Source organism: Cygnus atratus, chromosome 1 (genome assembly GCF_013377495.2).
Source record: "Cygnus atratus isolate AKBS03 ecotype Queensland, Australia chromosome 1, CAtr_DNAZoo_HiC_assembly, whole genome shotgun sequence".
In the NCBI taxonomy this organism is placed as follows: Eukaryota; Metazoa; Chordata; class Aves; order Anseriformes; family Anatidae; genus Cygnus; species Cygnus atratus.
Window position 1 is genome coordinate 13,173,133 of NC_066362.1, and position 16,036 is coordinate 13,189,168.

The 16,036-nt window shown below is 34.8% G+C and overlaps 1 protein-coding gene across 1 annotated transcript in view; it reads right to left on the minus strand.

Annotated features, from left to right (window-relative positions):
• Nucleotides 1-16,036, minus strand: part of FBXL13 (F-box and leucine rich repeat protein 13) — a 33,916-nt gene that overhangs the window by 16,749 nt on the left and 1,131 nt on the right. Inside the window, 1 exon segment of the mRNA XM_035549560.2 lies at nt 6,433-6,559. Coding sequence (XP_035405453.1) covers nt 6,433-6,559 — 127 coding nt within the window.

The following is a 16,036-nucleotide window of genomic DNA, read 5'->3' on the forward strand; positions in this document are numbered from 1 at the left end:
GACATGGTATACAAGGAATGTCATTAGGAGCTGCCAATCACACATAAAAAAAATGAAACTTGGATGTTTCCAAAAATAAACCTCTTCAAACAAGTTCAGTGCAGGAAGTCTAATCTATATGAATTTTTAAACTATTAGTTTTTAATTTAACATATGTAGCATATGTTAACATAAAGTAGCCAATTATGACTACTTTTATTAGAATTCCTGTTTTATTCAGTAGCATTCCCTGATAAACAACATCAGGGATTCCCATCTGGGATACTGACCTATTTCTGAGACTTATCTTCTATACTAAGCCTCCAGATATTTTTAAAAGATATGTCGAGAGCTATGATTGTATCATCAGAACTCCTGGAAACATATACTAGCAAAACAGACACTACACAGCATACAGACTATGACACCTACTCTATAGGTTTCCAAAACATCTTTCTTCTTTAACATAAAGAAATCTCCCATGTATCTTGGATTAATCTTCTGTTGCCATAGCGAAAGGGAAGACTTTGTCTTGCATGTCTTGTATAGCATGTTTATTACAGTCTCCATTTAAAAAACAACTTTAAAAGAAACATTTTATTCTTCCCCAGCAGCTGTTTTTTTCAAGCAACTGAATTTTACAGTTTTGTTCTGTTTAAATGTTTTGTTCAGTTAATTCATTATGGGAGGCCTACAAACATTTGCAGAACATCATTTATTATTATTTCACCACAGTTTTTGTTGATAAGAAAATAAGAATCTACTGTACCAGATGGTGAGGGTCTTCACTTGCTGGATACAAAAGTCATCTGAGGCTGTAGCATACAAAAAAGCAATTCTTTATTATTTATATTTGCAAACTGCAACCCTATGCCTTTCAACTGCAGACTGCAATGAATGTATCATCTCTTACTAACATGTGCTACATTATTTTCAGCTTCCGAGATTTCCATTCATGCATCTCTTGGTAACCCTAAAGGTCAGCATCTGTAAAGTATCTATGTCTTTATGTTCCAGAGATACACAGATGTCTCTTCCTGTTCATACCCCAAATCAAACAGCTTGACCTCAAAGTGACTCCAATCCTGGAAGACATCTCTTCTTAAGAGGTAGCTCCCACCTTCCATTTGTGAGCCATTTTGAAATGACTCAGGCCATCCTCTAAAACACTTATATTTCTGTACAAAGTAGCCACAGTCCACCAATTTCATGCATCAAACACTTAGTAGAAAATGAAAATGTAACCCATGTCTTGCAGTATCGTTTCCCTATTAAGATATATGCGGGAGAACAACATTCAGTTTCAGATAAGCAAACACCTTCTGGAAAATTGGTAAGTTCTTAAGCAAAGCAGCTATATTATTTCCAATACCTGAGCTAATATAAAGGTAGGTCAGACCTGTTTATGGGAACTGTAAAGACATTTTTTAATTGCAGTGCAGAAATCTCCCTGTATGACTGTGTGTATAACACATTCCATAAAACTTAATTTTTGTATCTAAAACCACTTGTGACTAGACCAAATCAAAACTTATGAAATATGTTTCTTGATACTAAGTCCAGACAACAGGGCTTCCATTGTAGCAAAATATCCTGTAAAACCACTGAGCCCAGTTTTCAACTTGGCTGGGTACCTTTTATTCCTACTGATTTTTGTTGGAAGTCAAGGTGTTAGCACATCTGGCACTGATTGCAGAGACTCTCTGTGCGTTTCCTATCTCTACACAGAATTAAGTTCCTAAGTCTTCAGGCCAAATCCTCTTTCTCTATTCCCCCAGGAAAACCCGACTGCTAACATCTGAATCTGGAGCTTGCATGAATATGTTAGCATGTCCTTCTCCCTGCCTTGGGGATTTCTTTTGTCACTTCCTTTCCTGTGGAAATCAAATGCAGCTAATTCATTTGCAGTCTGTTGCTGCTTATAGCTATCAGCCCTGGTAATACTTTTTCTCTTAACCTTTGCAAGGTTCTTCCTCAGTCCTACTGGTCTAATTTTTTAACAGACCAAAATGTAAAGCCAGGCTACGGATTCAAGACACCATAAATCCAGAATCCCACTGCAAAAAAAATACACAGTGAAAAAAACAAACAAACAAACAAACAAAAAAAACCTCTATATAACTGTGTAAAGCCAAAATGATTTTTCCCCCGTGATCTGTTTAGAATCTTATTATTAAAATATTAGTAGATATTTATGTTGCAGCCTGGCCTTCAGGACCAGCCAGGATCTGAAAATCATTAAGTACAAACACATAAGAAAAGAAAGCAGAACTAATTGTTTATATACTACCCTCAACTTTAAAGAGCAATTTTGCATAACCAGCATGCAAAGAATTTGTGACTGATAACTTGACTTGGTGACACACACGATTCTTGCAGAGACATGCCAGTCAGAGGAGAGACTGGGACCTTAGGTTCATTGCAAGAGAGACTTCATGCATAACAGCCATTGAGAAGACACTGTGACAGAAAATTCCTTCTAACACTTCATATTTCCTTTTAATTTTTGATTTTAGAAGTGTACCAGAGTTCTTTCCATTTTTAAATTGTTTATATATCTCAGGAGTCAACTGATTTACTTTAACAATTCCTTTTTTATTCCTTGTTAGGCTTTTTCTGACTGTCTAAATCCTGTTTGGCTTAAGCCATTTTCTTCAAATGTCCCAATACTTCTATATTTAATGTTTTTTTTATGTCCCAAGTAGATGGGTGGTCCAGGCCATGTGCATTAGCAGCTTGTGTCAGATTGAGGAGGAACGCTACGCAGCTGCATGCTTTCAGACTCTCAGACTTGGAGCAAAGCTGCCAAAGCTGTATCATATAGAACATCAGAGAAGGTTTAAGACATTTTATGAAAAATATGGAGAGCATGAGAACAAATCTTATAACTAAAACTGCTTCTCTAATTCATGGAAGCATTTCCACTGGGACTGCTTTTATATGAAAGACAAATAGGTTTTGGCCCTAAATGCCAGTGTTTCCATCTCAGTAATAGAAACATAAGCACCTTGCATATATTGTAAATAACATAAATAAAATATCTAGATGAATAGAATGTACTAGAATATCTACAATATCCAAGATGATTTGTGATTAGTGTATCATCTATGCTTTCATGAAAATGTTCACAATACTAACAATGTGAAACCGAGAAATCTATGGTCCATATTCCAGGGTTTTTAGGAGAGCAAGAGGTAAGGGAAAACTATGTGAGATGGAAGGCTAGCTAGGAAAAAAAAAAAAAAAAGTTTTCACAAAGAATTTAAAGGTAATTTTTTTCAAGGAACTGTACATTTTTGTACTGTCATTGTGTTGTTTGGTGTCATTTTATTTATTTTTTTAATCTATAACTAAGCTTGCAAATCATTTCATTGCCAAGTCTCTCTTTTAAGGTGTTCATGACTCTAAGAAACCTATTTCTAGTACAAGAATGACAAAAACAGAACAACTGTGTCCTTCCCACCTCTAAAAAAAAGTTTTGAGACTTAGAAATATGTGTTGTTGTTTTTTTAAACAATTTTGAATGAAGAAGGAAACATTTTCAGAAATGTAAAAAGACGAATACAACTGAGAATTATATATAGACTGTATATGTATTCACATGTTGTTATTTTACTGACATTCTTTAAAGGAAAACCTATATGGAAGGATGATGGCTTATGATTGCATGAAGTGTTTATTATCTGCATATCAGGACAGGAGAAACATAACGCTAATTTTGACATCCTGCCAAGAGAAAACAAGAGAAATGAAGATGAGGTTTCACTTTTTTTAAAGAGTAGCAGGTATGGTGAGGCAATACTGCAGGAACTGCTCAGCAGTGCTCAGGAAACGCCCTAAAAACAGCTGAGAAAGATGCAAATCAGATGCTTCCTTTTTAGCATCATAATGGACTCTAAGTCTTGTAAAAGAAATAATGGTTTTCTTTAAAGTGTTTTCTTTCCTTTGAAGAGGGCACACTAAAATAACAGAGTGAATAAATTAATACTTTAAATGGAATTGTGTTTTATTTTACTAAATGTTGAGTATTATATATGAATATATATTATATATTATATGATTATATAAAATCAAAGCCCTAGTGAGAAAAGGAGAGCAAAGTCTTTGGGATGCCACCAGTCCTTCACATTCATGAAGTTGTTATCCTCTTCATTGGTTGATACTTGCTTTCATTAATGAATGGTCTTTGACTTAGCAAGACACTTAAGCATACATACAAACTTAAGCATGTGATGAAATTACTTGCTTTATCCTAGGTTCTGTTTAGAAGTTTGCCAAGACATTGCTTCTCTATGCATTACTCTCTGTGCATAAGTTCCTATACAATACTGAAATCTAAATACATGCAGTGATTATTTTTATTCATTTTCCAGTCTTTCTATTGACTATTAGTTTCAGGACAAGTATAGTAAATTTCTACAAACATGAGAGAGATTATCAGTGTATTTCTTATTAGCACTATGTTTTATCATTACTTTGAGTCTACAAAGAGTCTACAGTCTTTTTCTGTACTAACAAGTTCTCTTGTCAGGTACAATTCTAAGGGTCAATATATTTCTTCCAAATGCAAAAAATTCCCTGAATGAAAGACAGGCTTCAACGGGGACATTTCTCTTCTTGGCACCAGAGAAACTACAGAAGAGGAAGGCAACAGCAACAGAAGAAAATAAACTCCATTTTGATTAAGATCTTAAGTAAGGCAGTTATACATGAGGTACAAATCTGTAAGAAAATCTGACTACTGTATCTTTTCTCCCCTATCCTCCCCCTAAGTATATATCATCCTTATTACAGTAAATTCTGCTCTATTTAGATGGGCAGAATGATTTTGCCATCATTTGAAAAACTAAAAGGAATCATCTCTTGTGTAATGCAGATCAATGTTGCATATTCTACACGTTTCACAGAGACACCACATTCACCTAGACACCAAAAACAAGAGATCTGCTGTGCAGGCTACAAGAAAGAATATGAACCTTACAATTTCTCTTTATTAGCATACAAATAGTAGCTTTTTACAAAGCAGAGTGCAAGATCTTTTTCATCAAATCGTGTTTTAAGATTAGAAGATCTATTTAAGATTTAATGTTTTAAATGCTTAAATGTTATAACATTAGAAAATGCATGAGTGCCATACACTTAAAGAAAGCAAACAGTGAGAACCATACCAGTTTTCTATCTTGTACTAGCATTCAGATCAGAAATTACAGGAATGATAAATGGTCAATTTCCGAGTGAGTTTATCTGTCTTGTGGGAAGGAGGAAATGGAATGTCTTAAAAATGCAGTGTAAGCAGAACAGCTTGGATTAATGCCGAGGGCAAGGGTTGTGCTATGTGAAAACTAGAGTAAGAAGCAATACAGCACTTTAGAAGACTAATTCTGAGAAGCAAAGAGAAAGAAAACATTTACGTTGAAACACTGTGGGACTGTAATTCTAGGAATTATATATTTCATTCAGATATAATATTGTGATATTTAAAATAACAACATTAAATTAAATCTTCATGGATTTCCCAGCCCTCTTTACTTGACATAATATTGTGTTGTATTGTACTGGATTTTATTTTATTTTATTTTATTTTATTTTATTTTTAGGTCTCCATAAAGGATACAAGTATTTTAATTACTTTTGCACAAATTCTGTGTTAGAACCAAGCAATAAGGTTATTGGTCAGAATTCTTCTTGAACAGCAACTGAGTGAATATTCTTTATAGCAACAGTTTTCATCATGATGTTTCTCCTAGATTTCTGTGTTCAGTGAAGAGTTTGCCCTAAAAGTAAAAGTAACAGCTAGAACTGGCTCTAAACCCTACCCACGAGGCAGGACCTGCCAAGAGCATCTTATGTGGAGGCCTGCTATGTTTAACCTGGCTCCCACACTTGCTATGTTGCTTTCCAGAGTCTTAGCAACTTGACAGTTTGAAGATACCTTCTTAGTAATTCTTTCACTAGCAATTATTTTCTGGACCACAGTGTAGATCTGTGCCTCTGTTAGAGCTAACATTTTTCACCATAAATCTATTTAAAGGAAAATGTAATTTTTACAAATTCAATATTTAAAAATACCAGTTTTTCGTTTTTCCTCAGGCCTAATCATCTTGGAGAAAAAAAAAGTCTGCTTAACGTTTTTTACAGATCAGTTTCAGAGACACCCAATCTCCTCTTTTCATCAGTTTCAGTTTCTCTCTTTCAAATCTGAGAACTATCCAGTGTGAGAATTAACTTTTATTGGGTAGTGCCTATATATTGGCAAATATTGTATTACACAATTCTAAAATGTGTTTTAATGATATTGCAACTCCACTGCTTCTTATCCATGCACATTAAATGAATGGATTTTACTGTATTTTTTTCTGAAAGCTTAAATAGATAGCAAGCACATTGTTTATTATTTAATTATATATACATATATAATATGCATACATGTATACAATTATTACATATATATACCATATCTGAGATGTTGGTTGCAGAGATATCAATGGACATCAGTGACGACATATTTCCCAAAGCTTCAATTCCAGCATCAGTAACATTTTCACAGTGACGTAGATTCAGGTAGGTCAGCTGATGACATCTAAATTAAATAATAATAGTTTAGACAATAAGTAAGTAAGTAAATAAATAAATAAGAAAAACAGAAATGTTGGCTTTTCAATTCTGTTACAGACATGTAGTATAACAAGTACATTTTTCTCATAACCCTTGCCAAGTTTTTTTCAGGGGACCTATGAAAATAAGCTCTCCATACCCATGGGATTATATCAGACTTTTGATATATGGCTTATGTAAGCACTTCCAGAGACTACACTCATAACGTTTTGCATTCCAAAGGTTTCAAACCATGAACAGTAATAAAATTAAATGAAAATATGGAAATCAAGGAGCTATATTACAAATTCATATATATATTAATGAGTTTGATGCTTGACTTTTCCCCATCTCCAAATCTCTCATATCTTGCACAGGAACATCAAAGTTCACTGCAACTACAGAATTCAGTACTCTATGGCTGTAACCACACCCACTTACAACAATGCAAATAATAGCACAAAGCAAACGTAGACATTGCTAGGATCTTCAAATCAGCACTCACTGAGCATACATGCATGACTGAATTTTACCTCCTAAGTAAGCACAGTATGTAGTGTGTTCTTATAAGCAAAACAGAAGACTTAAGAAATGATTGCAAACAATGATTGCATCTATGCTCAGAGCCCTAGGGGCAACACTCCATCAATGCAACAGAGAAGGCATTCCCTAACTTACCAGCAAGCATGCTATAACTGTTTACAACTAATGTTATGAAAGCATAACAAGGGGCCTGGTGAGATATCTAGTAATGAGTGGAAAGACTGACTCCGATCTTCTCTTGAACTTTAAAATTTGTAGTTTGATTGCCAATACCAATACTCCTTCTGTGGAATGGGGAATGAAGATGTTTAGCAATGGAGTGCTTTTTGTTTGTGCAGGCATAAGTATTTACTGAGTTTTCAAAAATGTGACCTAAATGAATTTTGTCACTGACAACAACCACTTAAGCACTTTTTTTCCCTAGAATTAAGACTTCTCAGGTTTCCATATTTATATTGATGATTTCCCCTTTGTTTAAATGGCTATACACCTCCATCACTGATTTTAAAAGAGAAATGTAAGCAATATTCATAGAATGTATTTTTCCTGTTCTACGCAATTCAACATTTAATTTAAATTCAGCAGTCTATATTGTAGATAAACAGAAATGAATACTGATTTTTTTAATATCTTTTTAAGTCCCAAAAATGTTAGAATAATTAATGGCTTGATTAGAAGATGCTACTCTTTGTAACTGCTAAACTGCTAAAAAACAGAACTTTCTGAGAAAAAGTCTGTTGGAGATCATGAGAAATTCCATCAGTTCTGTCTCTCAGATATGAAAGCATATCAAAAGACAGAGCTTGGAAAACATATCTAGATATCAAAACCTGTTTAAACATTTCAGAGTAATATTTGTTATTGATATAATATTTGGTATTAATATCTTTATTGATTTAAGTAAAGAAAATTATTTAAAGGAGAAATGATCTTCCAGCACAGAAGCAAAATACAGGGGTAGTACATGTATATGTATGTAGTAGCTATACATGCACTGACTGAACAGTTCAACTATTTCTTGAATTATTTCACTTAATCAATTGCATGTCACACACACAACTGTCTAACTCATAATATACTAAAAGGTTATTAAGATTAGGTAAATGGAAAATCTTTCAGCCAACCCGAGAGGCTTGGAGTGTTGACTACAACTTGGGTAAGTGTTCAGTACAGCTCATATCTTTGACACATTTAATATTACTTGTACAATTAGCTTTCCAATACGTTCACGATATTTCAGAGAATCACAGAATATCCTGAGTTGGAAGGGACCCACAAGGATCATCGAGTCCAACTCCTGGATCCCCAAAGGACTACCCAAAAATCAGACCATGTGTCTGAGAGTGTTGTCCAAACACTTCTTGAACTGCAGCAGGCTCGGTTCCTGCTAAAGTTCAAGATTTCTTCTGTGTTCCCTGATGGACAAACAAGCTATCCTAGATTTCTCTAGGACAGAATCATATTTTGGCTTGTACAGTTTGTTGCAGAACAATCACTACAAATCCCAAAGTCCTAAAAAAAACATAGGTAAGAATAGTACTGCTGAAATAATTGTACAGTGAACACACACACTAAATTTCTCCAGTCAGCTGATGAACCATATAAAAACACAGATCATACACTGCTTCACTTGGTTTATCATACATGAAGATGACAAACATAAATGGGGAAAATATGGCAAGGGTGTGAATCACCACATTGCCTGTGTCAACTTTTAGCCAACTTTTTACTCATAACTATTGTTTCTTAATTTTAATAATCATGACCAGTTTCTTTCTTCGTTATTCATATGTAGTCAAACACTTCCTATAATTGTAAGCATTCTGAATTGTTAGATTTGCTCTTTCTGTCCCATTCATTTCTCAAAAAAAAAAAAAAATCCATATGACTCTAAAGTTAGAAAAAGTTAGACTTTTAGGGTAAGATAAAATGTCAATGTAAAAAGGAAACCAATAAAGAGTTTTAACATCCTATAAACTAAACATTTCAAAATCTGTTCTTAAGATCCTGTTACCAGTATGGTGCTTCCCTTGATTTCTGTCATAAATCCTAAATGTTTCTAATTCAGAGTGAATTTTTATATGAAAATACTCTACAAATAAGAGAAAAAAAGAAACAAACAAACAAACAACAAAAAAAAACACTAAGATTTCCCCTTTGGTAGTTTCATATTTCTTTTCTTAAGAAAACTCTTTACAAAGTTTTGATTTGTTACAATCTATAACTTTGGCAATGCTGAAACTTTTACAAATGTCTGCAAAAGTAAGTAAAACAAAATACAGAGTTTTACAATAGCTTTATAATTGCTTTAAAAGTTTTGTTAATGCAATACAGCAATTCTTTAGTGTTAGAAGTAGTAGACACATTTACAAACACACTCACAGCCCAAGAAACCATCTGGCCAACAGACTGGAAAATCCAGCCTTCTAAATGTTAATCCAGAAAATTCAGGCTGCTGTCCCATCTGCACAACTGAATTACCAACATGATGTCATGGTATTACTCCAGCACTTCTCAGTGCATCTATGCACGCAATGTTATCAGACTTTTACACAGCACCAGCAGGCACAAAAAGTATTTAGATACATATTAAAGCAGAATCCCTAAAACTTAACATGATGTCAGAAATGTTACGAGAAGCAGCAGTTCTAGCTTCCTTGTATTATTTTATAGGTCTGTTGATTTTGAAATACATGTAGATTTTGCCTTCCCTTTTCCCACTCACCCTTGACACTATTACTGTGCCACAAAACTGGGAACAAGAGAGCAACTTTGGAAGCTCTTTCTTTGCTCTTTTTTTCTACTGATGCATGATACATCTGAAATGGAAAACAGTCTTCACACCAAATACATCCTTCCTCTACAACATAACATACGATGTTGTCTTCATAATTGTACAAAAAAAAAAAAAAAGTATTCACAAAAGTAAACAATAGCCAAATTTTAAGACAGCTCTAGTTCTTGCATTGTCTTTTGCTATCATTTTCATCTTCTTCGAAGCCCTATTCCAGCACTAAAATGTGCCGTAACTTTTAAGTAATATAACTTCTACTGCTGATTCTTTTGTTTGAACTGGTGTAATAATTAATGTTGTTTTGAAAACATGGTACAGGAAAAAAGAACTACTTGTATAATTGAAAAAAAAATGTTAATATATATGTATTAATATGGCAAGGCTTTATTTTTAAAATTGAAAGATATGCTAATAGGACTTAACGATGAGCATAATTAACTTTACTAAAATTCTTTTAGAATGTTTTGCAGAAAACTGGGTGCAATAAGCTGTCTGCTACACTCAGGGCATGAATATACTTCAGTTGTAAAATCATCTTAAGACCAACATCTGTCTTCTGGCAACGAGCAATATGAATAAGCCTGATGTATGTGCAGCATTTACTTATCAACTTGAAACGCAAATCAGTAATTTGGTCATTTCCCGTTGAAATATATAAAGACGTAAGTTACACGTCTGACATACATTAGGGGCCTGATCCAAACTTCCAGTAAAATCAGTTGACAGATTCTTACTGATTTCAAATGATGTGGATGAATTTTCAAAATCATTCTAATAATTTTGTGAAATATTATACTAACCTTCAGTCCCGACCTTAACGAGTTTACATTCAGCAAGGGCTTTAAAAGTTGGATCAGAAAGATGTGGAGAGTCAAGAAACACAACAGGCATTATCTGTCAACATTTATAAACCAGAGCCTTTGAAGGGAAAAAGGTGAAATAAAATATTCATATACATGTGCTGTCATATAACAAAGGATCAGCAAACAGTCTGCATACAGTACTGCATGTTACAATTTTGAATAAATAGTTATAACCCATTCTAATAGTAACTTCTAAACTGTGAGCACTATATAAATAACTGGAATTCTCCATATATTCATTATCTTTGGGCAGCTAGGTCTTGGGCATACAAAGTAGCTCCTTTAACATATAAATCCTGTGTAAAGGACAGGACAGTTTCCTTTTAGCCACGTGTTCTACAGATGTCATGGATGTGAACCACGCAAGAAAAGGTTGTCCTTGATATTCACGTGTAGTGATCTCACTATTTCCCAGAGTATTGAAATTGGGAGGATACCCCAGCAGTAATAAAAGGATGTGGCAAAACAGATTGTCAGTTCTAGTTAATATTAAAATGTCAAGCAATGCTACTTTACTATAGAAGTTGAAGGTGTTTTGCATGAAGAGTTATGACACATAACAATCTTGCGCAGCTCAGCCTCCAGCCTTGTACTACACGAGTCATTCACTTGGAAAACATCCACAAAAGAACTGTCTGGCATGTACTATTAGGTACCAAGTAAGGTCTATGGGGACATGAATCCAAAAGGAGGAAACTTCAAAGATGAAGTGTACTGGGAGGGACTCCAACTGCTGCCTGACTTGCCAAGTTAAGGGGAGCAGAAGTGTAAAGCACTGGGTTTACTTAGGGCATATGTTTTGTCTGACAGCAAACACCTTTAGCAGACAGGAGGTAGTCACAGAAAAGAAAGCCAGAAGCTAAGCAGTAGCTACTGATACATCACACTACAGTATGGTGACATTGCACTAGAAAATGCTTCCAGTTCTTGCACTTGCAACCTCTACCCTCTGTAGCACATTTGACTGCTCCCCACAACTACTTGTCAGTGGAAGCCAGAGTCAAACCTGCTTTCCTTCCACTCTAGCATTGAGCAAGGAGTTTAACGCACTGGGTTTCCATCTCTTTCTGTTTTTGCAAACAACGTTTTGGATCCTTTTGTGTCTGAGGTTTGGTGGCTGTGTTTTGTTTGTTTGTTTTTCCTTAACTATCTGACTCTTTAAGCTACAGTCAAGGCAGACTGCCTTTACTTTTCTGGCATAATGCCCCATCTTTTAACTTACAGCCAGGTTGGCTTGCTCTCTATGTGTTCTCAGGCCTGAAGCATTTGTGCAGGTCTCATGTCCACACACATGGAATACAGTGTGACTCAAGTGACACTCTTAGTACTGTGGATGCAAGTGGAGCATCAATGTTTTTCCTATGCTGTCTGTCTGTCTTTTTTCCTAATGCTGTCTGTAACAGCCTGCAGGTAACACGTGGCGATACAAATCCCATCAACTACCCTCTGTCAGCTGCTTGTATTCAAGGCCAGGTCTGTCATGGAGCAGCTGCTCTGAAAACAGCTATATTTCAAGAAATAGCTGAAGAAAGTAAGAGAGCAACATTTTAGGGGTGGAGGGGGCAGTCCAGTGCAGGGGCAAGATATGACTTCTAAACAGACTGTCAAAAACTAGAAAAATGGTCTTAAGTGATATAAGAACCTGGTCTATTAATGGCTCTTAGCTATCAAATATGTATCATCAGACAGGGAAATAAAATAATCTGAGAAGAGTCCATTTCCATCAAGTAATCCTGGAGTTTGAATTTGCAGTTCTCAAATGTACAGGGTTCCAAGAGATGTCAGGTCCTGCAGTGGTCAGACATGGGCCTCATGCCAGGATAGTAGTAATCTTGCACGAAGGTCTCTGGATATGACTTGACCATGAGAGGCTGCAGTAGGATGAAAAATGATCCTAGAAGAAACATTGAGGAAACAAGCCAAAGCTTCAAAAGATCATAAGAGCAAGTTTCTCAATGATAAGAACAAGAAGGGAACCAGAGGGCTACACAGCCAGGAAATATTAGGCAGCAATATGCTGTTTCAATGCTAGCTTAAAAGATCTGAAATGGTGTGTTGTGTTGATACCTTCTCTTAAATGCATAAAGGAGAGAAAAGCATGTGTATGCTTTTTATGGATATCAGAAAAGGTTTCTCTTGTGAGATTATCTAACTGTTATACAGACAAATTAAGGTAATTTTCCTTCAGTAAGATGCCTAAAGTTAAGTGGAATTCCCATTCTGAAAAGGATAGACAGCACCTAGCAGGTAATCAGATCAAACTGAACAATGTTTAGGGACAGAAGTAGCACATCTGTTTCTGAAATTCAGTAATGATTGCAAAATGTTAACTGTAGTCTAAAGGATTTTTAATCTCTTTGTCTGGAAAAACACTGTTTGTTTAACATAGCAATTTGATACCACAAATAGCAGCAATTTAGTGTTTTCCTCCATGCAAGCCAAAAACAATTATACTGAAGCAGATAATAATACCCTTGTACTGATCATTTCAATTTTTTTCACTTAAACCATTTTTTAACTTAAAGCTGGATAACAGATTTCGTGCATTCAGATAAGATTCAATTAAGTTAGTGAACATTAAGATGCTGTTGCAATATCATAGGTATTTGCCTTATTTTAATTTATTACAGTAATAACATCTTAATATTGTATTTCTTTACGCAAGCCCCTGTTGGTTATCAATGAAACTTAAGACACTCTTGGAGATAAGGGGTAGGAATACAAAATTTCATGCACATTTTAGTGAAAGAATTGCTTTCTCAACTCACTTGGAGTTTCAGTGTTGTGGGAATTCTCACCAGAGAATCACCATTAGGACACATATGGAATTTAATACTGCATTCTTTGCTTTGGACACATAAAGTTCCTCTTTAGCCTCTTTATTCAAATGAACTGTGAGGGAGGATGTTTTGAAATTTATTATAAGATGCTATAAAATTTTGCAAAACAAACTTTTTCTGCATGACTCAGTAAGATAGTTTTTTACATTTTTTTTTTCATGTGCTATATCAGAAGTGAATGCAATGATCCAATATAAAACATAAATCCCTCTCTGTGAGGAGTTCTCAGTCTGATATGTAAATGACTGGTTTATTGTTCTTTTCTTAACTGTATGCTGATATCTAAAATGAAACGATACCAAAACAAGCATGGAGCAAACCACAAGTAAAGATCTGTCCTCACAGACTTAAAAAATGTAGTGAAATGATTAAATATTTGTAAGAATGTCAAAATTAATTTAATCTTTTTATATAGTTTCTTAATTCCAAAGAATAGGAAAACATAATTTTGATTCAGTTTTTGGCTTATTTCTTATCACATACAGGACAGCTTTAAATTCTTTCTTTCTCCCCCTGAACAGATTGTTTCTGTGGAATCCACCCTGCAAGAGAGAACACTCTGCAGCACAGGAGTTTTAAGAAGCATTTTTCTGTGATTCCACTATTGTCAAACAACACATTGTCAATGCAGGAACTTGAAAATAAGTGTTCCGCATTGAGGAAGTACTCTTGTGGTGTGCAAGGAACTATAATATTTTTTTCCAAATTTGCCAAGAATGGTAAAATAAATTGTGACATACTTTCAGATGTTGGCTTATTGCACTGATGGCTTGCCTCCACATGCTATTTTTCTTTTAGTATTCCACTGTCCAAAAAAGCATATATTTACACACTCCTGAACTATCACATTTTAAAAATACAGAATAGTGCATGTGTACCTTATCCTATGGTTACACAAGTTTGTAATCAGGAAATATAAACAATGAGTCTTCTTCTTTGATAATTAATAAACACAGCTCCGATTTTCTTCTCAAATGCTGGTCCCTTTTCCTGCTCGATATGTCTGAAGATGCCAGAATTTGACAGTAGCTGCCAAAATGAGAATTCTCCCAAGGAAGTCAGAGCAGGAGGAACTCAGATGGTGAAAACTGGCCTATATGTCTGCCAACAGCTTCTCTGACATCCCCACAAGCACTGCAACACGTCAAGAAATGAACGGGTCAAATTTATTTTTCCCCAGTGCCTCGTGATCTCTTTGCCAGCTGTTCTTAACTTCAGCAATTGATAGGCTGCTCTAAAATACTTTGGGCCAAAATAGTTCATCTGGAAATCAGTAAGCCATAAATCTTGGCATCAAGAAAAAGGTCAATTTCTTTGAAAATCTCCATCTTTCTAATTTAACCTCTCACCAAACTTTTCTAGTATGTCAGTAAATGACATTCAATTCCTATATATTCTTTATATTTTCAGTTTTGTTTTCTTAATAACAGAAAATATTCCATCTCTATCAGTCAGCTTCAGAGCAGGACAAACAAATCAGGATTTTTTGGTAATTCTTTGAGATTGTTGATGATGTACTAGGACACCTTTTGAAGAGGACCCAAGGAAATCCTTATTTTTTATAAGAATAACATGAAATTATTCAACAAGTATTTACCTTCCATGCCATAAAGACAACCTGAATTTCTGAAATGTTATACAAAAAAGCCATAGCTACAATTCACCCTATATTGTTACCAAGAACATAATACTCAACCATAAGAAAGACACTTTTGTTTTATGACAACAGAGTAGAAGACGTGTGCTTAATTTCCACTTTTCTGTCCACCTAGGTTTTAATGATTTTTTTAAATGTTCTGGTCTTCAAGTTGCTGCCTGTAAAACCATTAGCATAATCACCCATTTTATAGATGGGCTTTCTAAATAGATGTTCAAGCTCTACAGTAGTAATAAGAACTAATATAAAAAGAACTGTAATGTTAAAATGAAGAAAAGAAAACAGGCTTCCACAGAATGTATATTCTGGTCTATAGAATACTCTTTAGCATAATTTATATGCTTATACTATAGTTCCACTACATTTTTCTAATTCTGAAATGTTAACCACACATACAGAAGTTCCCTTTTGTTTAATTCATCCAGTGAGGAAAAAAATAAAAAATAAACAAAATTAAAAAAAAAAAGATCTGTCCTATTAAAATGCTTTCTGCAACAGTGATGCAATCTGATGCTCTTTTTGGTTTTAACTGTTTACTTAATTGCTCAGTTATGACCCAGAATCAGGGGGGAAACCCAAAATGGAGGAAGCTGTGGAATGCCCTTCAGAGCTCTCAAATATTGGTGAGCAAATCCACTTCATTCCACTAGAAAGGGAAAGACCGTGGTTTTCGTAGTTTGATGATGATCACTCAGTCTTCTCTGACTGCAGTTAGATTATGCTTTCTAGAGGCAGATCCTTACACTTCATGTTTGCACTTCTGAAC